This window comes from Neolamprologus multifasciatus, chromosome 8, assembly GCF_963576455.1.
Source record: "Neolamprologus multifasciatus chromosome 8, fNeoMul1.2, whole genome shotgun sequence".
Taxonomy (NCBI): Eukaryota; Metazoa; Chordata; class Actinopteri; order Cichliformes; family Cichlidae; genus Neolamprologus; species Neolamprologus multifasciatus.
The window spans coordinates 13,724,546-13,751,943 of record NC_140446.1 but is presented as its reverse complement, the minus strand read 5'-3'; the positions used below and the strand labels follow the sequence as shown (position 1 = coordinate 13,751,943).

Genomic DNA, 27,398 nt, shown 5'->3' with positions numbered 1-27,398 from the left:
ACTAACTTCATTCATCAAGTTTAAAAAACAACAACAGATGTCTTTGGTGTCATTTAATTTGTGGTGATTTGATGCATCTGTTTATTCTAGGAATCCATGCACAGTTCAGGCAAACGACTAAATGCATTAAATTATCCTGTAAGCTAACAAAAACATGTTGTACATGCAGGACATAGTTTGACTGCATTGGTTGAAATCCAGATTTAAAAAGCAGCTCTCAGGGAAGCTTTTTAGGGCCCCTTGTGGTGTGGAGACCTGGGAAGTTATCGATTTCACCCGGTTGTAATCTAACCTTGACTACAGTACTGAGTCCGTTTTGGGGGAGCGTACATTATGTGGTAAACCGGCGCACTGGAAGCATCACTGTAAAAGGTCTCCTGGGAGCTCACTGCGGCCTTGCTGCGGGAGGTTATGATCTTTTCTTAAGCATTAAAATAATGGACTGTAACGAGATGACTCCTCCCGGTGCAAGCATCGCTCTGTAACGATAAAAGGAAGAACGAGTGAAGCAGAAATGTGACAGCACTTGTCAGGAGACTTCAGAGCACTGACAGCTCCCGGTTTGCCCGTGCAGGGGCACCAACACGGACGAGGAAACCCCGAGGATCACGGCCTCCTGTCCGGATGACACCGACAGGAGCCAGCCACACTGGTCTTTATAGCTAGCATTAGCTAAGCTAACAAATGTCTTCCCTGATTTCGAAATAATTGTAAATGGATAACTTAATACAGACAACTTTATTTGAGATGCGGGGAGCTCGGGGGTGTTAAGGAGTTTGCTGTCGCCGGTTGGACGGATAACGTCCTTTCTGGGGTTGTGGGTGCTGTGAAAACTGCAAAAGGTTCTCCAGGTAAGACTTCTACTGTAGCTGGCATTAGCTCGATTCATCACTTGACCCTAGCTAGTTTGGGCTGTGTAATAGGTTCAAATCCTACATTTTATAGGCAAAGTTTGAGTCGTTCTGCCGATTGGCATAGGATAAGCTGACAGTTGATGGGAGCGCATCGCTTTTGTGTTGTTGTTACCAGGATTTTGATTAGCACCTTTAGCTTTAGCCAAGTTTGGCATTTCTCGTCCACTCGATCGGTCAACAGTATCGAAACGTTTTTTTTCACCCACTATTATCAAGATGGGTTTGCTGAAAGGCTGCTCGAATTGGGGAGCTATGAGCCCATGGGATTGCTTTTGATGTTGAGATTGAGCTAGATAGTATTTCTGTTTAGGTAACTTATGCTTTCTAGGATTGTTTTGATACACAAGTGAACGGGCTTGCTGGGCTGCCTGCTCAGAAATGAATAGCATTATTTTATTATTATATTCTTTGGTGGTTTTTGAGCTATGACACGTCTCATATGTGCTCTCAGATTTAATTTCCTTTCTATTTCTTTCTTTTTGTTTTTTTGTTCTTTTTTAAAACCTATTTCTTGAAATTAATTTCAGAGTGTCACTTTAAGCAAATTTTCCCTGGTGTTTGTGTTTTGAAGAAAGGGTTCCTTTGAACAGCAGGCTGTGACGTTTACTGATCAAATAAATGCCTATGTTACCATGCAAATGTGACAAAAGGTGTTACGTTTTCCCAGTCAGACCTCAAGCTTGTTGGGTCACTTCCTTAAATCAGAAAGTGACACACAATTCAGTGTATGTCATTCTAACTCAAACCAGGTCTTCCACATAAGTTAAATATTTGTGGCTCAGGAGGTAAAGCAGGTCATCCACCAATCAGAAGGTCAGTAGTTCAATTCCTGGTTCCTCCAGATTAAAAGTGCCTAGGTAAAAACAACTTGTGTAAATGAGACTTGTAATAAGAGAGTACTTTGAGTGCCCAAATTAACTAGAAAATTGCTATACAAGTACCAGTCCATTTACTGTTTATGTCTTACTTTCTAGGCATGATGGAAGGACTTCATAGCCAGGCTATCAGCCTGGATCCACGAAGGCAGGAGCTGCTTGAGGCTCGGTTCACTGGAGTCGGTGTGGCCAAGGTTGGAACATTTTAACATTGTAATGGTTGTTTTGTAGCTTAAAATGACAACAGTTGCAGGAACAGGTCATTTCTGTGGATGCTGGACTTGATGCATGTTGTTTTTACTACATTTTGCAATTCTTGCTGAATTAATTCCTGGAATTCATCCCACAACCCCACTGTGAGTGCAATTGGTTAGCACTCCTGTGTTAGTCTTTCAGTTGAGGTATGCTTAGAAGTCCTCTCTGTTTACAGTGTGCCCTCTGTTCAGGAGGTTTCTTCAGTGCTGTGATCTGTTTTCATGAGCTAAAGGTACAACAAGACAAGCTCTGTTTTGGATGACACAGGAGCTGGCCGGCAGCTCTTTGTTTCAGTGGAGGATAGTGACACTTAAATGGCACAGCAGCTGAAGTTCACAGTATTGGCTGTGCTTTGCTGTACCCTGCTGTTGAACTGGGTATTAATAAGCGAGGGTGCACATCTGAGAAAATGGCAGCTCCTAAGAAAGCAGCCATTTTTATTTTTTATGGGTTTTTTGTTAAATGCTTTGACCTATATTTTGCTCTTAAATTTATTGTCAGGACTGCTTGCTGTGGTATAGGAGGATAAATGATATAAGGCTGTGGGTATGATACCAGTGGTATACAGTGGCTATAAAAAGTTTACACATCCCTGTTAAAATGCCAGTTTTTTGTGATGTTAAAAGTGATACCATAAGTCATTTTGAAACTTTTCCCACCTTTACCTTACTTAACTCAACTGAAAAACAAATATTAGGGGGAAAATATATAAAACGTCATATACTAAGTGTGTACACCCTACACTTTGTTGAAGTACTGTTTTGATCCAAGGGTTCAATATTCGTCTAAATATTGATTTAGATATATGCTTCAGGTGATTTTCGTGTTGAAAGGTGAAATTCGTCTTCACCTACAGCTTTCTGGCAGATGTCTTAAGGTTTTAAAAGCATGATACTGCTGCCACCATGCTTCAACTTGGATATTGCATTATGCCACTTATTTATTTGTGTTGTTGGTTTTTAGGTTTGTTTTGTTGTTTTCTTTCCTCTTTTTTTTTTTTGGTTTGGGGCTTTCAGTATGCATGTGTGGCCAGTCTCCTCAGATCAATGTAAATTTTCCACCCTTCTTAATTTTAAACTTGATGATTTAGCAAATTGTAGCTGGTCTTGGACATTTTTCTTTGTCAGAAATGGCTTCCGTCTTGCAACCCTACCCCACAGTCCTCACCGCCAGAATTTCCTGCAGCTCCTTCAGTGTTGCTGTAGGTCACTTGGCAGCCTCCCTGACCAGTTTTCATCTTGTCTTTTCATCACTGTTGTCCCATATTTCTGCCTTTTTATTTATTTTTATTTTTTTTTAATGACTGGCTTCACTGTGTTCCATGCTACATCCAATGCTGTGGACACTTATTTATTTATTTATTTACTATAAACCTTTCTCTTGACTGATGCCTTTCAACGATAACATCTCTTTGATGCTTGGCTTTTGCTCTAGTTTGCAACGGAGTAAATGTTGGGAAAATCCTGCTAGGGCAGCTGAACTTTATTTGGGGTTAATCAGGGTTTCTTTAATTAATGGCAGCTGTGTACCCAAGAAGATTGATTGCTGTGATTAAATCAAAAGGTGCTTTAAGAAAGCATTAGTTTAAACGTGTGGACACTAATGCTGGTTATTGTACTTTTGTTTTTTGCTTTGTTTTTTTTTTTCTTTCAATTAAATGACACATGTTATAGGTCACATAACACAAGTTTGGAAATGAATGGATGGATATATATTTTTTAACATTATAGATATCCACTGTATGTCTTTGCGTGCTATTTAGGACATTGCAGTCAAACTGTAGATGTTAATATAAGGGAATGAGAGGAGTTGTCTGCTATAGTTGTGACCTTGAAAAGCGTTAAGCTAGCAGGCCTTAAAAAGCATTAGCCTCCTGCCCCAGAAAGCCTGCTGTTTCTTCTTAGTCCCATCAGGCTGTGCAGAGTCTGGCCTTTTAATGACCCTAACCAATTCAGCCAACTGGAAGTCAAGTGAAGATTAACAGGGTGATGTGCGCACTCACAAGGGTCATAGTGTGACAGGTGTGAATTCTGCCATAGTGGTTGGTGTTTTATTTATTCTTTTTTTTTTTTTTTTTTTTTTTTTTTTTTTTTAATAATACTGCACTGTAGAAATCTGCAATGAAATGAATTGGGGAGTAATGCTGACAGACTCTAAACAGGCCACAGGCGTCTTTTGTTTTATCTCATGCATGCAGATCATTTAAATATCCCGTATCACACATTTTCAGTTCTGTCCATAAGAGTAGTTAATGATTAACCAATCGGGTCTTTGTCTCTCTTCTTTGCTGTAGAGTTCGGCCAACAGCGAATCATCCAACCAGTCTTTGTGCAGTGCAGGATCACTCAGTGACAAGGAACTGGAGGTTGGTTTTTGATTTTTGTGTGTGCAGCTCGCAGGTTTTCAGTATTAGTTGTTTCGAATTAGTTATGTATTTTGTGTAGTACATGCAGTAGTGTATGGAAACACTTTGATATGGTGGAGTGCTTGTTAATAATTTATCAATCTGGGTTTGGTTTTGTTTTTTTTACACTTTAATTAAATAGTAACAGAATTTAATATTTAATGTGTTTAAAAGAAATTGAGAGAAAACCAATAATTAACCCAGAGAGGGAAAAATGCTTTTGTAAATTTTAGTTCATGCTTATGGATAAATGGGGAACCTAGCTGGTTTAAAGAAACCCACACAAACATGGGAAAACATGTAAAGCCCTCAGAGAAAGAATCATTATCCAGACTTAATCCTGAACCCTCTTGCTGTGACGCAATGAGGCACAGCAATAAGCCAGCATACCACCTCATAGGCAAATTTAAAAACCTGGTATGACTATAATATGACTGGAAGCACTACATCAAAGTTTACTAAATACTAAACTCGACTCAAAAAACTGCTGTTAATGTTATTATATTTTTTTTTTAAGTTTATTTTAACTAAGAGACTCAAACTTAAAGCTTCAAGACTTACATTTATACAATTTCTTTGCTGTTAATGTGGTTAATTCTAAGCTGCTTTTCTGTGTTTGCCAGACACCAGAGAAGAAGCCCAATGACAGAAGCAGGAAGAGGAAAGGAGACACCTATGACAACAACAGCCAAGGCAAGTCCACATACATACTTGTGTGTATAAAGCAGAAATGCCTGTCTGTATTGGGAAATGATCAGCTGCTCAACTGTAAAGTGTTGCACCACTTTACGTTTGGTGTTAAATAATTGTTTAAAAAAAACTGGAGTCTTAAAATACAAAGTTATAAGAGTCACATTTACGTTTCCTTTACTATAAAAGGCTGTTTTTGTTTACAGGAAAGGGAAGAGTGCAAAAAATGAGCGATTACTGTGATGTGAGTACAAACTGAAAGGACATAAGATGCTTTAGATTTGTTGAATGCATTGTTTCATTGATGCTCATTGTTTTCAGTTCTGAAGCTTTCCTCTTTCATACTCTTGTCCTGGTTATATCAGTATTGCCCTTCATTGATCCTTTGCTAAATAACCACTCTGTCCTCTTTGTTTCTTCTCTTTGTCCTGTGGTCAGTTTGCTGGTAGCAGCGGCTCTGGCACCAGTCCTGCTCGAAGCATCCCTATGCTGGTGCGCTCGTCTCCTCAACACTCACTGTCTAATCCTATGGTGAGCACGGCATTCGTCTCTGTTGCACCTGTAGCCAGTGTCAAAGTCAAACGATGGTTGTGAGTTTTCTTCTTTTCTGGGAGGACTAACTGGCACATCTTTGGTTTGTCTGCATCACTTAGTCAGTGGAAACACCAAAGAGTGATTTAATTTTTTTTTTTTTTTTTTTTAGTGAAATGGGAGCTAACTTTTCTAGTGCTGGTGTCATGCCTTCAGTTTTGGGCTTAACTGGCTGGGATTTAAAGCAGGGAACAGTCCGGAAGATCAGTGTGTACATTATACGAAACATTTGCTCGCACTAAATGTGTAAGCTTCTGTGATGGCTGCATTATATATTTGATAACTTGGTTACATGCCATAAGTTTTCCCCCAGCGACTAACAGCCCCGTAAGCAGTAATTTATGGCGTTGGGGTTCTAAATGAAAGGAGCAATAATTGACTTTAATAATGCCACTTTCATCAAGTGGCATCTTAGTCAGATGCCTGAACCACCTCAATTGGCTCCTTTCAATGTGGATTAGACCCCTATCTGCAGCTGTTTCAGCAGGCCAATGCTCACCATTATCTGCCAGAGTAGAGCTTTTCTGGATCCGGAGCATATCCAGACCTTCACCAGCATTTAGTCCCATCATTGTATAAAATAAAATGAAATTCTCTCGACATTATGTTTTCCTTTTAATGCCTTTGAGCTTCTCTATAAACTGTTGATGCTGTCTGTGAATCTGGGTCTGATATTTTGTCCCCCATGTTCCTCTACTTTTCTTTCTTTCACTGTGAAATACAGCTTCAGCTCAACAGTCCTTCGTCCACAGGATCAGCCCACACAGACTCTTCATCTTGCAGCTCTGTTAAAACAGCCCCCACACACTCCTATTCCCATAAAGCCATCCAGGTAACTGAGACTGACCCAAATTACTGCTTGACACCTTGACTTTTCTTCTTTTCTTTTTTTTTTTTCTTCACTATAATCTCAGTCATGTTGAAGCATGTCCCTGGTTTAAGTGTTTTGTAGAGTCTGACAAAACGTGTAAGGTTGCAACACTGCACACCTTGTTATGCCATTAAAAAAGTACAGTACAGTTGGGATGTGGATACTAGAATTAAAAGGGCATTACAGGTCTCACACTGCTGGTTTTCTGACATAATAGTTGCAACACATCCAGCTGTTCTTGTGAATTACACTAATTGGCCTGATTTAAAGGTCAGCGCTTAGAAGTCACTTCTAATATTTGCGATACCAGTGGCTGATTTTGATTTAAATTTAAAATGATGGACTCCTTTGTTAGTGACCCAAGAGGTGTGTCCACCTTTTGAACGAGATGTTTACTGTGGGCTCCCTACCTTTTGATCTCCTTCCTCAGTCGGACCTGACGATCGTGAAACTGACAGCACTGGAGAAGAGCAAGAACTCTGACCTGGAGAAGAAGGAAGGGAGGATAGATGACCTGTTGAGGGTAAAATCAGCAGTTACTCAAATGTTTCTCTTAACAGATAGCTTGGACCATTGAAAATACAACTGTGAGACGAGTCATTATTGTCCAAATCTGTTGCTTTGTTTATTTGGCTAACAATGACAAACTTCTCAGTAATTAACCTTCACCAGTCCGCTTACAGCTCATCACGCTCGTTAACTTTTAAACGCCACTAGTTTGCTGACATTTACACCACTTTCATTTAAGCTACAAACTGAAATTCTGGCAGTTTTTCCCCATCGTGTCAGTTTAATAAGCGGCCTTGAATCCTTGCTGTAATGAGAATTGGTTGTCAGAGTGATGATGCGTGTTTTGGCAGGCGAACTGTGACTTGAGGCGGCAGGTGGACGAGCAGCAGAAGATGCTGGAGCGCTACAAGGAGAGACTAAACAAGTGTGTGACCATGAGCAAGAAGCTGCTAATTGAGAGGGTCGGTGTGAATATGAATTTGCACAAGTATGTTTGCCTGATTTGGGACACCTCTGTAGTACAATGTGAAAACCAAAGAAGTCAGTTTATGCATGTAAGCATTGCCCCCATGTAACTTGTAAAAGGCTTTATGGTGATTTAAGGTGGAACTGAATAGCATTATTTGATAATAATATTGATACGTCATATCCTCTAGGTTTTTGGTTTTTTTTGTTTATTTGTGCCTGCAATGTTTTACTCATTTATTTCTTTATTTGTGTTTGAAGTCAAGACAGGAGAAGATGGCATGCAGGGACAAGAGCATGCAGGACCGTCTACGCCTGGGTCACTTCACCACCGTACGCCACGGAGCTTCCTTCACTGAGCAGTGGACAGATGGATATGCCTTCCAGAATCTCATCAAGTCAGAACGCAAATGGGCACAAGCGTACATTTGAATTGTTTTTTTTGTTTTTTTTCTATTCTGCATACCGAAATGCTTACGCCAGATTGTCCATGCATGTTATAGGCAGCAAGAGCGAATCAACTCTCAGCGGGAGGACATTGAGAGGCAGAGGAAGCTGCTGGGGAAGAGGAAACCTCCCTCCATGGCCCAAACGCCTCCACCCAACCTGGAGCACAACAAACGAAAAAGCAGAAGCAACGGCCAAGAGAGTGAAACGTACGGTTACAAGGAGCAGATCACTTTATTGTGTAATAAATAGTGGATTAATAAGCTTCTAGCCTGAATATAATGAGGTTTACTGGTCTGTGGGGGGCCAGTCATGCAGTTTTGTGGTGAGTGGTATTGATGGCTGTCAGTAAGCCGTTAGCCTCAACCAGCATTGGGTGAAAAAATGCTGTATATTTAACTCTGTAGATCACAATTATTTAGACGTTTAACATATTTTCTTCAGTAAAATCTCACGTTTTCTTTGCTTTCTGTTTTTAATATCTTGTTTATTTCTTATTTAATAATGCATTTCTGGCTCTCTGATCTCTCACAGGTTGTCACTGGCAGAGTATCGCGAGCAAGAGGAGATCTTCAAACTTCGAATCGGTCATCTTAAAAAGGTGCCAATGTTTCTTTTCGCTTTTGTTGTTGTTTTTCCCACTTTTTTTTTTTTCTCTCCTTTGGAGTCACCCATTCAAACGATGAGGTAGGTGATAAATCTCTGCACTTGTATGCAGGAAGAAGCAGAGATCCATGCAGAGCTGGACCAGTTGGAGCGTGTGAGAAATCTGCACATTCGAGAGCTTAAGAGAATCCATAATGAGGACAACTCGCAGTACGTATCATCCCAGTTTAACATGCCCTACTCAAGCTCTGTGGTGTCTTTTTAAAGCAACAAATACTTTAACAACGTGTTCCTTTGTAGATTTAAAGACCACCCCACACTGAATGACCGATATCTGCTGTTACAGCTACTTGGAAGAGGTGGCTTTAGTGAAGTTTTTAAGGTAAGCCAGTGCTATTTACTTGGTTTACATTCCTCATGAATACCTTTTTTGTTCCTTCTTTGTTTTCTAAACTTTGAGTGACGTACAGGAAGATAATTCTTGCAACACTTCTGTATGCAGTAAACAGCTACTGTAGAGAATTCAATGGGAAATTCAGGCCAGTAGTAAGCTGCTTTGTATTGATGTGAAATGTACCTTTTTTACAGGCTTTTGATTTCACAGAGCAGAGGTACGTGGCCATTAAAATCCATCAACTCAACAAGAACTGGAGGGAAGAGAAGAAGGAAAACTACCACAAGTGAGTCTGCCGCTCTGTAAATGTGCTCTCTACGTGTTATTGTGTGATCGGAAATATTTCTTTTATTTATACTCAAGTGATTCATTCGGACTCATTAATTTTTTTTCGTTGCAGACACGCCTGTAGAGAATACAGAATCCACAAAGAACTCGATCATCCTAGAATAGTGAAACTCTACAACTATTTCTCGCTCAACACAGACTCGTAAGTGCTTCATTTCACATAAAGCTCACGATGTGGCACTAATGCGAATGCGATGATTATCTAGAAGTGTTTGTTATTCGATAGTGTTCAGTGGCAAAAACTTCAATTTTTATTTTCTCATCTGTAGTTATTATGGACGTTTAAAAGCTTGGGTTTCAGTTGGAAGTTTGTTCTGTGTAGTTTGTAGTCTGTGGCAGTGGCTATGGAGGTGATGAGAGCCTTAGGTGACAATATTTAAGAATTACTTATTATTTTTAACAATGATACTATTTTTTTTTTTCATAGTAAATACTAGAAAATGTTAAAACTGCTTTGTTTGATGAAAAGAAATGGAAAGCAGAAGCTTTGAATATTTGAATACCATAAAATGAATCTATAGATTTCCAGTAATAATAATTTGGCAGATGCACATGATCTTTTTTTTGTTCATGTCTTTTGTAAACTTGGCAAATGTTGCTGATATTATCACTTTTTATCACATCAGGCATCTTAGAATATGTTTGAACGTGTAGGTGATCATTGACGCCTTCACAGTTAACCCATGTGTTATCTAATCCGGTGCAGGTTCTGCACAGTACTCGAGTACTGTGAAGGCAATGACCTGGATTTCTACTTGAAGCAGAACAAATCGATGACGGAGAAGGAGGGCCGCTCCATCGTCATGCAGCTCGTCAATGCCCTCAAGTACCTCAATCAGATTCGGCCACCCATCATACACTACGACCTCAAGCCTGGTAATCTCACTGAGTTTTATGGGCAACACACAAATGTGTTTTCTATTCTAATTCAGTTAAACATAAGATCTCTGGCTATGTTTACAGTGTAGGACTCGTGATGCTTGTGAACCCTCATTTTATGTGTTCTGTCACCAGGGAACATCCTGTTGGTCAACGGCACAGCTTGCGGAGAGATAAAGATCACCGATTTTGGTCTGTCCAAGATCATGGACGATGACAGCTACAACTCTGCAGATGGCATGGAGCTGACCTCGCAGGGAGCAGGGACCTACTGGTACACACAGACACTTTGCACTGCATTTAGTCACCAAGCAACCAGTATGACTACGCAAGTTTAGCAGATGTGCAACGGTTTCACAGTAATGCTGCTAACTCAATTTTAATTCTGTATTCAGCAAGCAGTTTGAGAATAAAGAGAGATCAGAAAAACCTTTTTTTTCTCTGATTTGTTATTTTTGTTTGTCTTGCTTACAGGTATCTACCACCTGAGTGCTTTGTAGTGGGCAAGGAGCCCCCTAAAATATCCAACAAAGTGGACGTTTGGTCAGTAGGGGTCATCTTCTACCAGAGCTTGTATGGACGCAAGGTAACCACTAACCTATATTACAATAGTTGTCAGGTTTCTGTTTTGTTTTTGAATAAATGAACTTAACAAGTCTGTAACTTGATCTTTTTCAAGCCGTTTGGTCATAACCAGTCGCAACAGGATATCCTACAAGAAAACACGATACTAAAAGCCACCGAGGTGCAGTTTCCCCCAAAACCTGCGGTCACCACAGAAGCAAAGGTCTGGTATTCATTTCTTTTAAACTGCAACAAACTCGTTGACCAGTTGGCATAACTATTTGCACAGTGTATTACATATGTTGCATTAACAGAACAGCAGTTAGCCTGAGAATTAAAAAAGTGTGTTCAGCTATAATGAGTCACTTTTGTCACGGTTTCCCTTCACAGGCCTTCATTCGACGTTGCCTGGCTTACCACAAAGAGGACAGGGTGGATGTGCTGCAGTTGGCCAGTGACCCCTTCCTCATGCCCCACATCCGAAAAGCCCTGGGCAGCAGCACACCTCCAGCACCTCCCATTCCTTCCACTTCCAGCTGCTACAGCAGCAGTGCCTCCAATTCGAGCTAGCTGAAAGAAACAAGAACAAAGCCACGTGGAGACGTTACACCCTTGATGGAGCTCCTCCTTTGCTCTCTTCATGGCGAGAAAGCAGAGCGCATGATGGGAAGGAGGCATCTTAAAAGAGTGAATGGAACCAAAATAATCTATGGTGTGGCGTTGAAGTAGAATATGTGCCCACCACTGTTATTCAAGTGGTGTAAATGTGCCAGCCTCTGGCTGCGGGCTCAGTAGAACCCAAAGAATTGCCCATATGCATGCACTAACAAAACTTTGGCTCATTTCAAGAGGCTTTTTTACATGACGAATATATGAAGCACCTGAAAAATTGCACAACTGTGACAGGCTCAGAGGTATGCTATGTGTGGAAAATCTCTTGCCTATACTCGTAAAAGGCTTTGAAGAGGAAGCATAAATTAAATGTCACCCCATACTGCTTGAAATACATCGTCTATCAAAGTATTTTCAGATTAATAGTTGTCCGTTTTAAATGTGTTCTGATATAATTGAACCTGGAACTTTTTTTTAGGAAGGGCTCCAAGTGACGAGGAGTGACTGATGACCAAAGTTCGAGGCCTGTCGTCATGACATGGCTTCTTTAAAAGGTCATAAATGACTTGACACAGAAGAGGGCTGACTCTAGAAGACTGACTTGTTTGACCAATTTGAAATATTTTACTTGATAACTGGAATTCAGCTTATTTTAATTGTTAAGTCCATATTTTTCCATGAGATTCACCCCCATCTCTAACGCTGTTAAACTTGAATGGTGTGTGGGTGGTGACTGAGTGATTGTTGTGATGCGAGGTAAGATTAAACTGAACTGATGAAACCATTAAAAAAACAAAAGAATATTTGGTTAACTGTGTGGTGTCTCGCTTCATTTTGGGAAATTGTGCAATCTTTTTTATATTAAGTTCAAACATCAATGTGATTTAATATATGCAATCTTAAAAAAAAAAAAAGAAAAAAAAACCTCATATTTTCTTCCAAACAGAGTTTTATTAAACATTTGGTACAGAGTATGAACACAAGGCTGAAGCATCAGTGCACCTCCAGCAGTTACATGTATGATAAATCTGGTAATTGCATTCAATGTTAATGAAATACTGACTTGTTGAATACTAAAATCTACTCCAACTATCACACATAGCCTTTAGATTTTAAAAGGTGAGGGACAACAGGAAGTGGACAATACATCAAACTTGGAAATATTGAAAGCATATCCTAGTATTAATAAAGCAGGCAAGAACTAAATGAAACAACATCCTGCTTAATTTGAGGGGGATATCTACAACTTTTTTTTTTAGTGAACCAACAAATTTAAATCTCCCTGTTGCAGCAAAATAGACTTTAATGGATTTTCTGTAACTTGTAAAAAAAAAAGGGCTCGATATCACTCAAAGCTTTTTGCTGTATAGTGCAGACTTAACCATTCTTTTCCTTTGGCTAAAGTATCCAAATATATATTGCATGATATTCCTTCAACAGATGAGAATGTGACTTATCAAATATTGACACTGTCCAGCTGCTTTATCTGCTGTAGAACTGTGAGGTAACCCAAGCCAGTCCCCACTTCAGATTGGTTAACATAAACTTGAGCGCTTTCGTCCACTGCTCCTCAGAGTTAAACTGAGTTTTGATGGAGTAGGAGCCTCCGCTGCCACCCGTATCTTCGATCTTGCCCTTCTCCACATCCATTCTGAGGTATGAGGGAGAAAAAAAAAGTTAAAGTCAGACTAGTTTCTAAGTTTATAAATATAACACGGAATCTGAACTTAAATCAAAAACCTGGAAAATGTAAGATTCCTGAGTCACAAATTTAATATGTTCACAGAGGCTGAAATGCTTATTACACTGGAGTATCCAAAGTTTTCCTGATTTGCTTACATTGAACCAAAGGCCACATGTCTGTATTCACAGTACAGAGTTTAAGTTTATGAAGGATCAGTCTGTTAAAGAATTAATATGATTTGGGATATTCCAAACTTGACGTGCTAGCAGGGAACAACTAAAGTGTAGATTTTCACGTTGGGTCCAAGTGTGGGGTCAAAGCTTGCCTAAACTTGCTTATTTGACTCAGATGCTAATAATAAAGATTCACTTGTGTAGAATAGGGCTGACATTGGACCAGAATCTACATTCAAACTACATGTATATTTATAAATTCATTTTAAATGGCCCACAGGTGTGCTACACAATGAGCACACAGAAATGTACAATACACACATAATGCTGATATCTGACCTGTAGGGGAGGCAGAAGCCAGTGTCTCCTTTTTCCACCTCCTCTTTGAACTGTTGGACACAGTCCAGGAAGGCCACCATGGCATGATCGAACTTATTGTCCCAGAAGAACCTCAGTCCACCTGAGCAGTACAGTGGGAGCTCCTGAAAACACAATGGTAGACAAAAAATGGCAGAATAAGAACCTGGACAACTGTTTAAATAAGCACAGGAGAGCCGGGTGTAAGAATTAACTACCTTTGACTTGTCTGTCAGTGACTCCAAGTATGAGTGGTTTCCATATGGGACAAGACGATATCTGAGGGGACAATAAAGGGTTTGAGCTAGTTTATTGCACTTCAGACTAACAGAAGATTAACTGGAAACCGCACTAAATTTTAGTGATTCGAGGCTGGGATTCATTAAGGTTACAGAACTAAGACATTTAAACAGACAATGAGCACAGCAAATTACAGGAAAATTATCATTCCAGGACAAAATAATAGCGAATAATTCAATCTTGTCAACTAAAACACGATTTGCAAACATTATTGAGAGAATGCAAATCTGTAAGAAACCAAGTAAGTGATGTAATAAAGCTATGTAGGCTTGTAGACATGGTAAAGAAACCCTGATGAAGTTCTCGCTGAGCATCAGAATTAGAAAGAAAAGTGATTTAAGAGACTTTAAACATGATGTGCTTCTTGGTGCCAGACAGCCTAGTCTGACTATTTTAGAAACTGCTGATCTACTGAGATTTTTCCCAGACCACCATGTCTATGGTTGCTTTTAAAAAGACAAAATTAAAAATTCATCCCATCTCTCCATCTCCCTCTCAAGCTGCTGCAGCACTGTCCTTGAGGAGTTTGGTATATCCTTTTCAACAGTCCACTGTTGCTGACTATATCCACAGTTACTGACAGCTGCTTCCATCAGCATAAAGCTCCATGTGAAAACCTCAAATAATCTTAAACATATCAATGGGTTCACTGTACACAAATGGCCTCCACAGTCACCAGATCATAATCCAAGATCATCCAAGAAGTCTTCCATCATGTAGCCGACAAGCAACAGCAACCATGTGACGCTATCATGTCAATATGGACCAAACTAGCCAATGAATGTTACCAGTGCCTTGTTGAATCTATGGCACAAAAAAGAGGGTCCAACATTATACTGACAATGTGTACCTAATAAAGGGGCTGGCGAGTGTGTTTTAAGCTCAACAGAAAATGGTGAAGAAAGCAAGTTAAATTAAGCGTGTACCTCTGAAAGCGCAGCCCCATTTTGTTGGCAAGAGCGTGCAGCAGAAGCACCGTCTGTCCCCAGGCTGCGTTGATCTCGTTCCACTCCACCGGGACGCTGGGGAGTCGGCCCAGGCGGAAGTTGTTGATGGTACCAAACTGGCCGCTGTGCCTGGAAAAAGAGGAGAAACGAGTTGGATTCTCAGCCAATAGGCTCGTCTCATAGTCTGTGTTAAAGATTTGAAAGTCAACATTGATTTAAGGACCTAAATAATTTCTTAGCATACACAACAATGCGTTTGCCACCGTGTGTTTGTGTGTGTGTACCAGATGTGAAATGTAGCATTGAAAACGTTGGTCTTTTTCAGGCGGTCTAGCTGAATCTGGCAGTAGCGCATCTGGTTATCAACACTCTTGAGCTCATCATCCAGCTCTAGCTGCTGCCGTTTAAACTCGCTGTACTCCTTCTGGTATCTTTAGAAAGGGGAAGACAGAGGAGTTAGGTGCTGTATCATTTAAAATTCACCCATCACCTGTCTACACCACTGCTAGCTCACTCACTGTAGCTCCTCTGTGTCGAGCTGCTGAGCTTGGATCCTGCTCTGGGCCAGGTCCTGGGCCACAGTAGCCCTCTGCTCCTCCACAGCCTCCAGCTCCTGAACCAGTTTTTCCTCATCCTCTTTGAGCTGCTGTAGCTCTGCCAACAGGGTCTCCTCATCCTCCACCTGCAGGTGCGATAGCAGCTCCAGACACTGCCTAGAAATACATTCACAAACATTTGGAATCAGCACTTTAAGTGGTTCTCAGTACTGGGCAGCTGCTTAGGCTGGATCCTCATTCTTGTGCTCACTTGTAATTCTGGCATTCGTTCTCTGTGATGTTGAGCTGCGTGTCTAGGTGGTCCAGCAGAGTGTCGGTACATTCCTCGCACAGTGGATGGTCCACATCTGTCTGGCCCGACATGATGTCGAACAGGTCACTGGTTACCTTGGTGGGATATGATCAGAGGCAAAGCTTATTTGGTTTTGTCACACAGATAATACACCGTGAAATCAATGCATGAACATAAATCTCAGCACCCACACGCTGTGGGGATGTTTTCAAGTAGACTGACATAACTGAACCTAAATGTGTTTACTCTCCGACGGTAAAAGTATCACCTTCAGTCTACGACTAAGGTTTTCCATGGTTCCGCCATCAGATGCATCTCCAATGAGTGTGAAGCTGTTGGCGCTCTCTGTTGACATCATTCTGAGGAAAAGCATGCCATTCATGATTAAGCAATTCTGTTAGCTTTGTTAGACATGCAAGTAAAAAAAAAAAGAGTTGGGTGCTCACCGTGCAGGAGGGATATATTTTCTCGAAACTCCATCCTGCTTGTTTTCAACAAACGTTTCCTGTGAAAAGATTCCAAGTCTAAGAGTCAAACACATTTTCCAACAGCATATTTTCACATAAAACTGAAATAATTATTTGTTTTTCGTCTTTGAAAACCAAGAGTGACAGGGCCAGAATAGCACTTAATACTGTTATAACAAACAGCACCACCAGATACATCTGTATCTGTAACTGAGGGAATACAAATGAGACAACACAACACTAAAAGCAATCACACTATTCAGTAGTACATCCTCTACACACAGTAAACAGCTATGAGACTCTCAAGTCTATTTATAAGTTATTCCAGGAGAGACAGAGAGCTAATACAGCCTTTATACACTGCGCAAAAAAAGAGGAAAACCTGATTTCAAAAACACATGAAAATCAAACTGAAAAAAGTAGCATGAGCTAGTCCATTTTGCTTAAATTTATTTGCAGCAACTCTTAATGGTACTCAGTTTATATAGTCCCCATCTGCTCCAATGAATGCCTGACGAAGATCAGAAAGTCTGAAGTTTCATTGGCTTTGATTATACTTTGATTAAAAATCCTTTACTTTTTCTTTTTAATAATGTATTACAAAGAGCAGTTTCCAGCTCGGCATTAACCTACCTCTGGTGCCGTCTCCACTCCGCTGTTGTCAGACTGTTTGCTGGGGGTCACTGAGACTATTGGAGCTGACGAGTAAGAGGAGGAAAGAGGTCATACATACGGCGACAAATGGAGCAGGTTCAACATCAAATACGGCGGTTAAACATACCAATAAGCTCCTGGATGGTGACCCGATCGAGAACATTGAAGGATGTGTCCAGTTTCAGCGGCTGGGAGCAGCGCTGACACACAAAGCTCACCTGCATGGTCGTGCTCGACGTTTTGGAGCCCTCCATCGCTGGCTAAAAACAAAAAACAAGTTAATAAGTAAAACCACGTTTCATTTTAAATTAACGACTATCTCCCCATGTAGGAACGCTTCGACTAGTGATGAAGGTTAAAAGCAGCGCATAAACACTTGTCTAGTCACCGCTTACTTGCTAGCTAGTTAGCTGTTTGGCTAAACACTTGCTAACAGCAGGTTGGGTACAGCCAAACCATAAGTTTGGCAGGTAGCTTTTGTGTAGCATACAGCCAGGGTGTAAAAACACAAAAGAGACTCACTGTGTGTGATAATTAAACGCTACAGCATTATAATCCTAATGCTGCGTCCTAAAGGGACTCCATCCCGCCTCCACTTCCTTATTGTTGTTTACGGCGGTTTTGACGTCATGTTAAAAGTTAGTCACGTGAAAAAGCAAGAGCCCTTGTGTTACTGTGATTTATCATTAGTAAACGTATTAATATTAAGATATACTTTATCAGTCCCGTCGTTGCTATATTCACATTATTACAGCTGTAATGTTTTATTGTTTATTATTCCGCATTTATTGCTGGACAGCGTAGAATAAATAGATATAGATTGATAAAAAAAAATGATAATAGATAGATGCAGCTTGAGCAATCCCAAGAATACTACACAACAACAGAAAAATGTACACAAAACAGAAGTACAATTTTAACCACAAAGACATACACACACATAGAGAGAGAGAGAGAGAGAGAGAGAGAGAGAGAGGAGAGTTGAATATTACTGACTGGATACCAGTGCACATTTATTCATCAGTCCCCAATGTGTGTATGTGTGTATTAACATATGTAAGTATACATGTGGTCTAACGGTGGCTTGGAGGAAAGACCTTTACACACCGTGGATGCAGGAGCCTGTTACTGAAAGGTTTACTCCAAAGATAGTTAATAACTAATATAAAATTATATAATTCTCTATAGAATATATCATTCTTATATTGCAGTTTTATTACAGCTCAATCTGATGCTTTGTGGTCACAAACTAATATCTGATTAAGACATTTCATTGCCACTGCAAATATTTGATTTGATCACTGCCTGCTGCCAAAAAAAATGGGATCCTATAAATGCAGGTAAAAGGAGACAGACCCACGCTGTAACCATTTTTTCATCAAGGTTATATAGATACACCAAAGCAAATCTACTTTATTTGCTTTGCGTGTGCATGGTAATTTTATTAACACTGTCAACTGTTATTTATAACATGTGCTTTTAGCATTACTAAAAATGTACATGTCAATACTGGTAAATAGAAAATACAGCAAATCAGATTATATCACCCAGTGAAAGTAAATAAATGAGGGATAAAAAGCTGCTGCTTTTAGCCACCTGCTGAGAAACAATTCTGCTCAGGTAATTTAACTGATTGTCGTCTACCCCTCTTTTACACAACAATATATTATATAGCATTTAAGAGTCTGTTTTTCAAAGCCAAAGCATGCAAGTTACAAACACATTGTTTTTCAATGGAAACGTCTTTTGGCCACAGTACATAATCTGACTCCTGATTCCTCATCCTGTCCCTAGCATTCTCTAATTTTCATCCAACATCTGTCCAGAGCATACATTGTCCTCTCTAGACTCTCTTTCACCTGCTCCCTGCTCTCAATACAGATCACAATGTCATGTGATCCCCCATCTTGAATCCATCTGTCACTCTTCATCACTGTCTCGCTGTCCTCATACATGTCCTGCATCACACACACATACTTCTCAGCTACTCCCGGCTTCCTCATGCAGTATCAGTTTTTTATTCGGCAAACTATCATATGCCTTCTTTAGGTACACAAATCCTCAGCGCAGCTCCTTCTGACCTTTAGGTACTTGTCCATCAATACTCTCAAAATAAACATTGCATCTGTAGTGCTCTTTCTCAGCATGAAGCCATACCGCTGCTCACTGATCGTCAGCTGTCCTCTTAACTTAGCTTCGACAACTCTTTCCCAGAGCTTCAGTGTATGGATCATCAGCTACAACTCTGCACACCATTCTTGTTCTTGAAAATTGGGATTAGTACATAACTCCAGGCACTTCCCATTCTCTTAGATAGCTCCATACTTCTACAGCTATGACATCAGGACAAATGCCTTTCTACTCATCATGCAGCCCTTACTTCTACTTACTAATCCTTCTCTTCATGATTCATTAACTGTCCTTGACCTATCCTCCTTTTTCTTTTTCTTTCTCTTCTCTTTTCATCTCCTCAAAGTACACCTTCCATCTTCTCAGCACACTCTCTTCACTGGTTAGCACATGTCCATCTCTATCTTCAATCACTTAACCTGCTGCACATCCTTTCCAGCTCTTTGTCTAGCCAACCGTTATAAGGCCTCTTTCCTTCCTTAGTGACCACATTCATTTGCCTTGAATACTGTCCCAACAGTCCAGGAGTCTGGAAAACTGTGAAACACAGCTGTGTGCGTGCGTGTGTGTGTGTTTGTGTGGTTTACTCTCCAGTCAAATAGGGGGCGCTGTTACATTAAATGCAAAACATCCTTTCAATCAAAGCAGAAGAAGACGGTAGTTGCGGGAAAACTGAAGCGGGTGATTCTCATGTTGGAGGCTCCAAACTGAAAGAAAAGAGGTAGTTTTAGGAATGTTTATGAATATGTACAGTTATTTACGTGCGCGATCTGTTTCTTCTTATCAGATGTTAGTCTGTCGGGGTGTTTTCGTCGATTGTCCGAGTCTCAGAAGTTTCAGAACAGAGCTACTTATGTAAGTTACGCCCCCAAAACAGAGGCAGCTAGCCAGCCTGATGTTGAGATTTAACTACTTTAATCGACCGTGTACGAACATTAAACGGTGTTTTATAAAGCTGCCAATATATGTAATAAGTGGCTTTTGACTGACTTCACAATGCCGCTTCATTGCGTGGTCGCTGTTTTCAACGTAATGATGCTTTAGTACCAGCTGAAGTAGTAATTTCAGCAGGCAGACTACTTTTTGTGTATAATTGAAGCAGTTGTGCCATTTATATAATAACTTATTCAATTAATAAGAAAATAGTTGTGCGGTTTCCACTGAGCCCAGTACAAATAAATCATCGCGTCTCAGACAACATGTTTTTCTGCAACATAACCGAATCTATCCTCCTATTGTCCAGATATCTGCCAAGCTAACAGTGCATGCTGTGTGTACAGTGAGCAAAGTACACGCAATGAATAGTTAAACATTCAGTCAACAATAGGTTGTAAAGGTAGGCTCCATGCATTCATGCCAAGCAGGTTGGATTTTTAATTTGCAGGACCATCCGAGTCATCAGCAGAACTCTTTGGACTTCATCTCATTCACTCAGACAAATTCCTTGCACATACATAGAAGCTTGAACGTGCTACCCCAGTACTGAAGCCACTTCATTGGCTCCCAGTTGAAAACAGCATTACCTCCCAGTACATCTCTGACTTGCTCAGGTAAACAGGGGCATATCTTTTAATTGTTCCCAGAATTAGATCTAAGTGTGCTGAAGGTGCATTCAGTTACTGTTTTCCTCTTCTTGGAACAAGCTGCCTACTGATCTCAGGTCATTTACAAGTGAGGTTGAAATCTTTAAATTTTCACAGCCCTGCAGTTAATAATTGTGTTTGTGTTCATTTGTATTTTATTTTTAGTTTTTTTTAGTTGTGTTTTGCTTTTTATTGTATGAAGACATTGCAGAGCTACAGAGAAACATTTATGGTAAACACATGATTAAATGTGCCATCCATCCATTCGCGGCGGGGGCTGGGGCCCATCCCAGCTGCCACAGGGCGAGCAGCAGGGTATACCCTGCATGAGAATGCCTCTCTGACACAGGGATAGATACATCTGACCTTGATATTAATGTGTTATAGATGCTGATCACAGTAATGTGTACACAGATTTTTATCTCTTAGTCTTTTAGAATCACCATGAAAACCCCAAACGTCTCAGATGTCAAGAAAGGGATTTCGGCACTTTGGGAGACTCTGCAGTGTCCCATTTGGTGAGCATTATTTAGAATAAGAGCCTGTGTTAATAATATATAAAATCATTCTTCTTCTTTTGTAGTATTTATTTATTTTTTACAAGATTTAGATTGTTTTTTCACTTAGGTGTTCTTTTGTCTATAGCTTGGATTTAATGACTGCTCCGGTATCTACTAAGTGTGACCATCAATTCTGCAAGTAAGTGTCTTCTTAACTGAAAAGCTTCTGTTAAATATGCACAGGCTTCATGCTTATGACTTTAGCTCTCTTTTTCTACCAGATTTTGCATGATGAAACTTTTGGACAAATCCAAACAAAACAAAGCCAACTGTCCCGTGTGTAAAAGCACAGTCACCAAAAGGTTAGAAAAAATACATATGAAGATGGTTTAACATGTATTATAATACGTGAAAGCTCCTTGTAATTGTTTTTCTGCTTACAGGAGCTTACAGGAGAGCCCTGGGTTTCAGAAGCTTGTCGCTGGTTTGCAGGACATGATCCAAGCATATGAGCATGACACTGGCACAAACTGTAAGGTTATATCACAGACTTTATAAAATGATGTTATGGAATTGGCTTGCATTATGTCACCTGTTAACATTACATCTATACATTTTCAGACTTCACTGGAACATCCCAGCAAGGGCGATGTGCAGGGTAGGAACATTAAGAAATTAAGATTTATTTTTCACAGTAACGCTCATTTATTGACTCAGTCTGCTCAGATACAGCGTTGCGTATTTTCTTCTATCCAGTGTCACAGGTGCAGAAACTACTAAAGGAGCTCTGACATCTGGAGATGCATGTGGCACTGACATTGACAATGAACAAAATGCACTCTTTGGTGATCTTCCAGAATCCCACTCCTCAACTATTGCAGGTGAAATCTTCCTCAAATCCTCAAATCAATTGTCATATTATTCACATTACTGCCAGTGCTTTGGTGTAATATACACTACTAAGGTGTATATTTGCTGCCCAAAGTGTGATATCAGCATTTCTACCACCTTTTTCCTTGGGTTGGGGAAAAAAAAATATGTGTAAAGTCCTTACAGAGGACAGAGTCAAGTAAAGAGATGAAGTGAATATGACTTAATCAAAGCTTGCGAATGTAAGTGATTTTCTTATACTATTTTTTTATTGTAACAGCCCGGAATGGATTTGCAAGACTCATGGGGCTTGAAGATTCCGCTCCTTTGACGACAGAAAATGAAGCTCTGGATAGCGGGCTTGGTGATGCTCCACTAACTTCTGACAAGAAAATGTCCAGCCCCACAGACAACAGGGAACCAGTGAAAGCTGAAATGTCAGACGTTGTGGCGAATACTTCAAAAATGCGTAGGAATAGAGGCAAAAGGAGCCGGGAGAATGCCTCCCTTTATTCATCATTCATTCCAGATGAAAACGAAGACCAATCCCAAAGAAAGTCTTTGAAGAAGAAGCAGAAAAAAGATGTGGAGCCCGACAAGATCCTTGACCATAAGCGTAAGAAAAGTTTAGAGAAAGTTGCAGAGTGGCTCATGAAAGTTCCAGCTGAAGGAAGTCTTGAGTTAGAAAAACCAGATGAAAACTCTGATGACTCTGACAGCTGTTCCTCCGCTTCGACAATCGATATCAGGCAATGCAACAGTGAACTGAATCCGAAGAAAGAAGAGCGGGCCAAAGCCCTCGAAGAGCAGGTGTTTGGGGCTGTCTACAGACGAAGAGTGAACAGGAACGTCTCTCCTCCGCTTAAAGTTTTTACAGAGCCATCGATAGCGGAAGAAATATTGAAGAGTGAAGATGCTTCCAGTGTTAGAGAGGAAAACGGTTTTGCTTCTTTTGCAAAAATAAACGAAAGTAACGTGGAAGATGAGCAGCAAATGACAGAACAAATAAATGATGGCAGTGGCATTTGTAAATCAGCAGAACAGATGGAGATCGGGACAGAAATTGATACAGGCATGCATGTGGACGAGTTCAACGACTTTCCAGAAAGTCACCAAAACAGAGGCAGAGATGACGTTTCCAGTGTTGTGCCTGATAATGTAGAACAACAACTGGGGAGGAAGACGAGGAAAAGGACGTGCAACGTTCTGCAACAGGTAGACAGCGACTTACAAGAGCAAGCTCGGGCAAAATCAGAGCGTGGTGAGCAAAAGAAAACTGACAAAAGGAAAGGTAAAAACACAAGATCCGAAAAAGGCAAGCCCTCCAGAGCGCCGAAACCCCTCGTCCTCGTTGGAGTTCAAAATGGAGAAACCAGCCCTGTTATTAGAAAGAGAGCAGAAGAAGTTCAGGTTCAAATTGAGAATTACCCTAGCAGCGAGGACCAAGTAACTCCTGTCATTAAGAGCAGTAGGAGAAGCAGAAGACTTCAGCTGTTTGCTGAGGAAGTCCAGGAGGGTCACAAGCAGGCGAGCGAGAAAGCTAAGGCAACTGAAGGAAACAGCAGTGTGGCAAAGCAGCCGGAACATGTTAATGGCGAAGCGCTTAATGATGTAAATAAGGTGGTAAAGTCAGCTAAAAAAAATGGATGTGTTTATAATGAAGACATAGGAGAGATTGAAAACATAGAGTCTGCTGAGAGAACATCGAATCTGAGGCCAACAGAAGCTGTTAAAGAGTTAAATGCTGCCTCAGGCTCTGCTCAGCTAGTGGTAGGGCCAACGCTTGAAAGTGACAATCAAAACAGGATTCAGTCACAGGCCTCGGTTTGTAAAACTAAATGTACCGAAACAGAAAACGAGGAGGACAGGAACGACAGTGAGCTCGACACGGAGCAACTTCTCAAGAGCTTCAAAGCAACTAAAAGGAAATCTTTCTATCTTGGAAGTCCAGACGTGAAAAGCAGCCGCGCTTCAGACAAAGACGCCATCAAAGAACCAGAGAAGAAACATGAAGGTTGTTCTGGTGTTGAATCTGCAGAAAAGCCTTTAGGACACTCCGGTAAGTCCTCTTATGATTTCATCTCTCCTTCCAACTCACCGGTCCAGCCGAGAATAACTGTTTCTGAGAAACGGGATCCGGCAGCAGTGGAAGCCTTGATCTCTGAACAAAACTGTTCAGGTCGCTTCAGGAGTAGTCCTAGCAGTGGACTGAGTCCTAGCAGTGGACTGAGTCCTAACAAAGAGTCAAAACATGATGCAGAAAGTCCTCCTCTTTCTGTGGTCCCTCAGGTCGTAGATTCTGGTCTCCGCTTCACAGCTGTTGAACGTGACGAGCTAAAGGAAGCCTCTCAAAACACAGAGAGTCGGGCTGACTGTGAGGATGTGAAGGGGATAAAAGATGACGCACCTGCCACTTTAAAGTGTTCCTCCGTCAACACAGCTGAACATAGGGCAGTTCCAGAGTCTTCTTTTACCCCTGATGACCTTATCGCATCACCGGTCCAAACTATCCACAAAGCAGAGATTAACAGCAAAGATAGTGGAAAGGTCAGCATCAACTCTTCCATCAATAGGAAGCCGAGGAGGAAGAGAAAGGCTCAGAGACTGGAGCCTTCATCCGAGTCCGATAGCAGTGGATCCAAAGAAGAATTACCCACTCTGACACAAATCTTTGGAACATCAGCTCGTCCCTCTGCTCGGAATCAGAATCGGAGCGACTCCGGTGAAGACGACAGATGCGAGGGAACAGCTGATGCAGCAGATCGGTTACCACCTGCATGCCCCAGCCCCGACTGCGTTGATTCCAGTCAAGCATCTGTGGACTTGTTCGGCACGCCAGAAGAATGTAAGACAAATCTCTTTAACTGAAATAGTTTTTTGAAGTTTTATTTTTTATGTTTGTATCAAAGTATCCTTTAAGCCAATGCACATGTGTGCGTGCTTGCTGTGTGGTTTCCTGCTTCAAGAAGTTAAACATCTTTCCATTATAAGATGTGAAAAAGCTCCTATTCTCTCCCAGCAGGTGACGTTCCAGTAAATGACACCAGTGTTACCATAGAATCGTCACAGTTTTCAAGCGAAGTCCTTGTTACACAGGTAAACGAGCAGGGCCAGAATATCTTAAAATTCTCTCCACAGCATGCACGAAGGAGATCTGGATCTCGATTATGTTCTGATGGTTTCTTCTTGTTTAAGACATCAAAAACACTTTGTGAAGATCTGGCTAAAAAAGCAGTTTTGCTGTGTGTCACAATGGAAATTAAAAGAAAGTCCTCCCAAAAAGTGGAGATGTAGATCTGGATCCACATCAGCTCTACACGTTGACTTCTAAGTTGAGCCACGCTCCACCTCTGGTAGAAATTTCTTGCCAGTCAGTTCATTTTTTTTGACTAACAACTAAACAAACACGAAAACCAAACCGATCGCGTCAACTCTTTGCCTGAGGTACATATACAACATTTACATTGCATTCCTTTCACTGGTTTCATATATATCTGCATGAATGTGTCAGATGTTAAAAAGAAAAGTATATGAAACTTGTGATTCTCATCAAAGTGAGATCTGACATTATTTTAAACACTTTAATCTCTTCCGCTTGCTCAGCATTTACCTGGCTTCGTTGTGCTTTCAGCGATGCACCATCACGTTACGTCCCATAGAGGGCAGCCACCACATTTTCCCCGCACCGAAGTGTCAGCCGCCTGGATGACAGACTACCTCGCTCAGTGAAAAATGTCCCCCTCAGCAGCTTTCTAAATTGCATTTCATTTACGTTAGAGGAAATGCCGCCTGGAAGATGATTCTTGTTTTCTACCCCATCCATCTTCCAGCGCTCTCACTTCTATCTGTCGACTGGATTTGACTGGGGAGTTCAAGTTTGACGCCCTGGGGTTTAGAAGGGGCGGGGGACTCAGGATTACGCACATCAGAGAACACAGAGCTTTTCTGTTGTTTAGCAGTGCGTCTTTTTTTTACATAATCAATGCACTTGCTGTGTAAACTCACAGGAGGAAATTAAAATAACAAAAGCACAGCGTAGTGACGCTGTTGGAAACGGGGCCTGGTGGTGAAAGCTTTCATCACCTGCTTTCGCTTTTGCTTTTTGAGCTCTTTCATGAAAACATTTGACAGTCATCAATAGATGGTCACTGGCTCAAAAGCCACCAATGCCCTTTAATTGATGTGAATGACTGCGCGTGGGTCCCTCGTCACTGAGTGACAGTTGTCACTTATTTTCATGCATCAGTGCAATACGTCAAATATGCCGCCAGCACGTGTCCCTTTATTTCATGCAGTAAAATGCTGCATTGCAGATTTCTGTTTTCTTCTTATTACCCCTCTGTGCGTCACTTAATTGTAATTATGAGCTGATATGCTTTATCTCCCCCCCCCCCCCCCCCTTTTTTTTTTTTTCTTTTTTAGCAAAAGATAGAAATGCAGAAGGAGCTGGTGAGGCTAGAGAAGCTGATGGCCCTGGTCTCAGAGGTGCTTCAGGAGAAAGAGAGCAGTCCTTCCAAAGAAATCCCCCCACAAACCCATCAGAGCACCAGAGACATGGGTAAGAAGATAATAAGCATCTGCTTATTTTCAGAGATGAAAAGATTAGTTCACAAAAAAGATGAGTAGATAATTATGTGTTTACAGCATCTGAAGGAAAACTATCCAAAACTGATTAATTCCAGACTCTCAAAAGGCAAATACATATGAAGACTGAGTGAGTTTCCCCTGGTAGTAAACTAAATATATTTGAGGTTTGGTAAGATGAAGATGGGCATTTATCACAATTTGTCTGACGTTTATTGGCCAAAACATGCTGGACAATTTGTAAAGGAAATATTCTGTAGATAAATTGAAACCGAATGAACACAAAAATCTTAAGTATGCCCGAAACAAAGTCTTTTTTCTGTCTTTTGAAGTATTGAAAGTCATAAAATGTAATATAAATATTGTGCTTGCAGGCCCAGACGCTCACAGAGAGCTTCCTCGTGACCAGGACGCAGGGCACGCCGCAGACAGGCAAGTAAAGGATTGTAAAAATAGACTTGCTCAGTGCTGCTGCATAGAAATATCTATACCCACAATCAGTTTTACTCCTTCCTCACAACATCTTCTTGATCTAAACAAACAGATCGGCAAAAGGTTGTAAGATAAGTCACAATAGCATTGAAAAAGTCAGTGTTTCTGATTTATTTTGCTCAGTTTCTTTTACCTATGGAAAAAAAAAACCTTAAACTTATTCCTTGAAACAATAGACATGATGCAAAAACCGCAAATAAACACTATTTTAACCCCTGTCCACCATGACCTCATGAAAGCTGAAAGACATTAAGTCCGTCTTTACAGGAAATACAGGAAATGATTAGAGGAACAGATAATATCACAGCTAAATGACTCTTAGAAAGTTAGAAACCAGTTCCACATGTTAACTGTTTGTTTTCCTGAGTTCCTGGTTTCTTAAT

The 27,398-nt window shown here is 40.7% G+C and overlaps 3 protein-coding genes across 7 annotated transcripts in view; 2 read left to right on the top strand and 1 right to left on the bottom strand.

Annotated features, from left to right (window-relative positions):
• The first annotated feature begins 194 nt into the window (after window positions 1–194).
• Window positions 195–12,228, top strand: LOC146512676 (serine/threonine-protein kinase tousled-like 2). The gene is made up of 21 exons (XM_085170219.1): window positions 195–851; window positions 1,889–1,983; window positions 4,338–4,409; window positions 5,072–5,141; window positions 5,345–5,382; window positions 5,577–5,669; window positions 6,454–6,561; window positions 7,031–7,123; window positions 7,461–7,571; window positions 7,837–7,973; window positions 8,079–8,231; window positions 8,557–8,623; window positions 8,741–8,838; window positions 8,929–9,010; window positions 9,217–9,308; window positions 9,423–9,512; window positions 10,077–10,246; window positions 10,385–10,523; window positions 10,724–10,835; window positions 10,929–11,036; window positions 11,204–12,228. The coding sequence occupies exons 2-21, from the start codon at window positions 1,891–1,893 to the stop codon at window positions 11,381–11,383; spliced, it is 2,106 nt and encodes a 701-aa protein (XP_085026345.1). The 5' UTR covers window positions 195–851; window positions 1,889–1,890; the 3' UTR covers window positions 11,384–12,228.
• A 128-nt stretch (window positions 12,229–12,356) lies between these two features.
• Window positions 12,357–17,505, bottom strand: becn1 (beclin 1, autophagy related). Its single transcript, XM_085170221.1, has 12 exons — window positions 17,379–17,505; window positions 16,984–17,116; window positions 16,836–16,900; window positions 16,182–16,240; window positions 16,004–16,094; window positions 15,694–15,830; window positions 15,405–15,599; window positions 15,171–15,317; window positions 14,866–15,015; window positions 13,858–13,918; window positions 13,622–13,764; window positions 12,357–13,076 (listed from the first exon to the last, which is right to left on the bottom strand). The coding sequence occupies exons 2-12, from the start codon at window positions 17,108–17,110 to the stop codon at window positions 12,908–12,910; spliced, it is 1,344 nt and encodes a 447-aa protein (XP_085026347.1). The 5' UTR covers window positions 17,111–17,116; window positions 17,379–17,505; the 3' UTR covers window positions 12,357–12,907.
• A 1,951-nt stretch (window positions 17,506–19,456) lies between these two features.
• LOC146512674 (uncharacterized) overlaps window positions 19,457–27,398 on the top strand; it is a 28,958-nt gene continuing 21,016 nt past the window's right edge. The window contains exons 1-11 of one of the 5 annotated variants that reach the window (XM_085170217.1): window positions 19,457–19,707; window positions 20,999–21,087; window positions 21,215–21,268; window positions 21,351–21,431; window positions 21,513–21,601; window positions 21,691–21,727; window positions 21,826–21,950; window positions 22,220–24,784; window positions 24,959–25,035; window positions 26,362–26,497; window positions 26,898–26,955. In XM_085170217.1, coding sequence (XP_085026343.1) covers window positions 21,014–21,087; window positions 21,215–21,268; window positions 21,351–21,431; window positions 21,513–21,601; window positions 21,691–21,727; window positions 21,826–21,950; window positions 22,220–24,784; window positions 24,959–25,035; window positions 26,362–26,497; window positions 26,898–26,955 — 3,296 coding nt within the window. In that variant the 5' untranslated portion in view covers window positions 19,457–19,707; window positions 20,999–21,013. The remainder of the gene's footprint in view (window positions 19,708–20,998; window positions 21,088–21,214; window positions 21,269–21,350; window positions 21,432–21,512; window positions 21,602–21,690; window positions 21,728–21,825; window positions 21,951–22,219; window positions 24,785–24,958; window positions 25,036–26,361; window positions 26,498–26,897; window positions 26,956–27,398) is intronic. The other 4 variants (XM_085170215.1, XM_085170214.1, XM_085170213.1 and 1 more) reach the window with 4 other exon arrangements.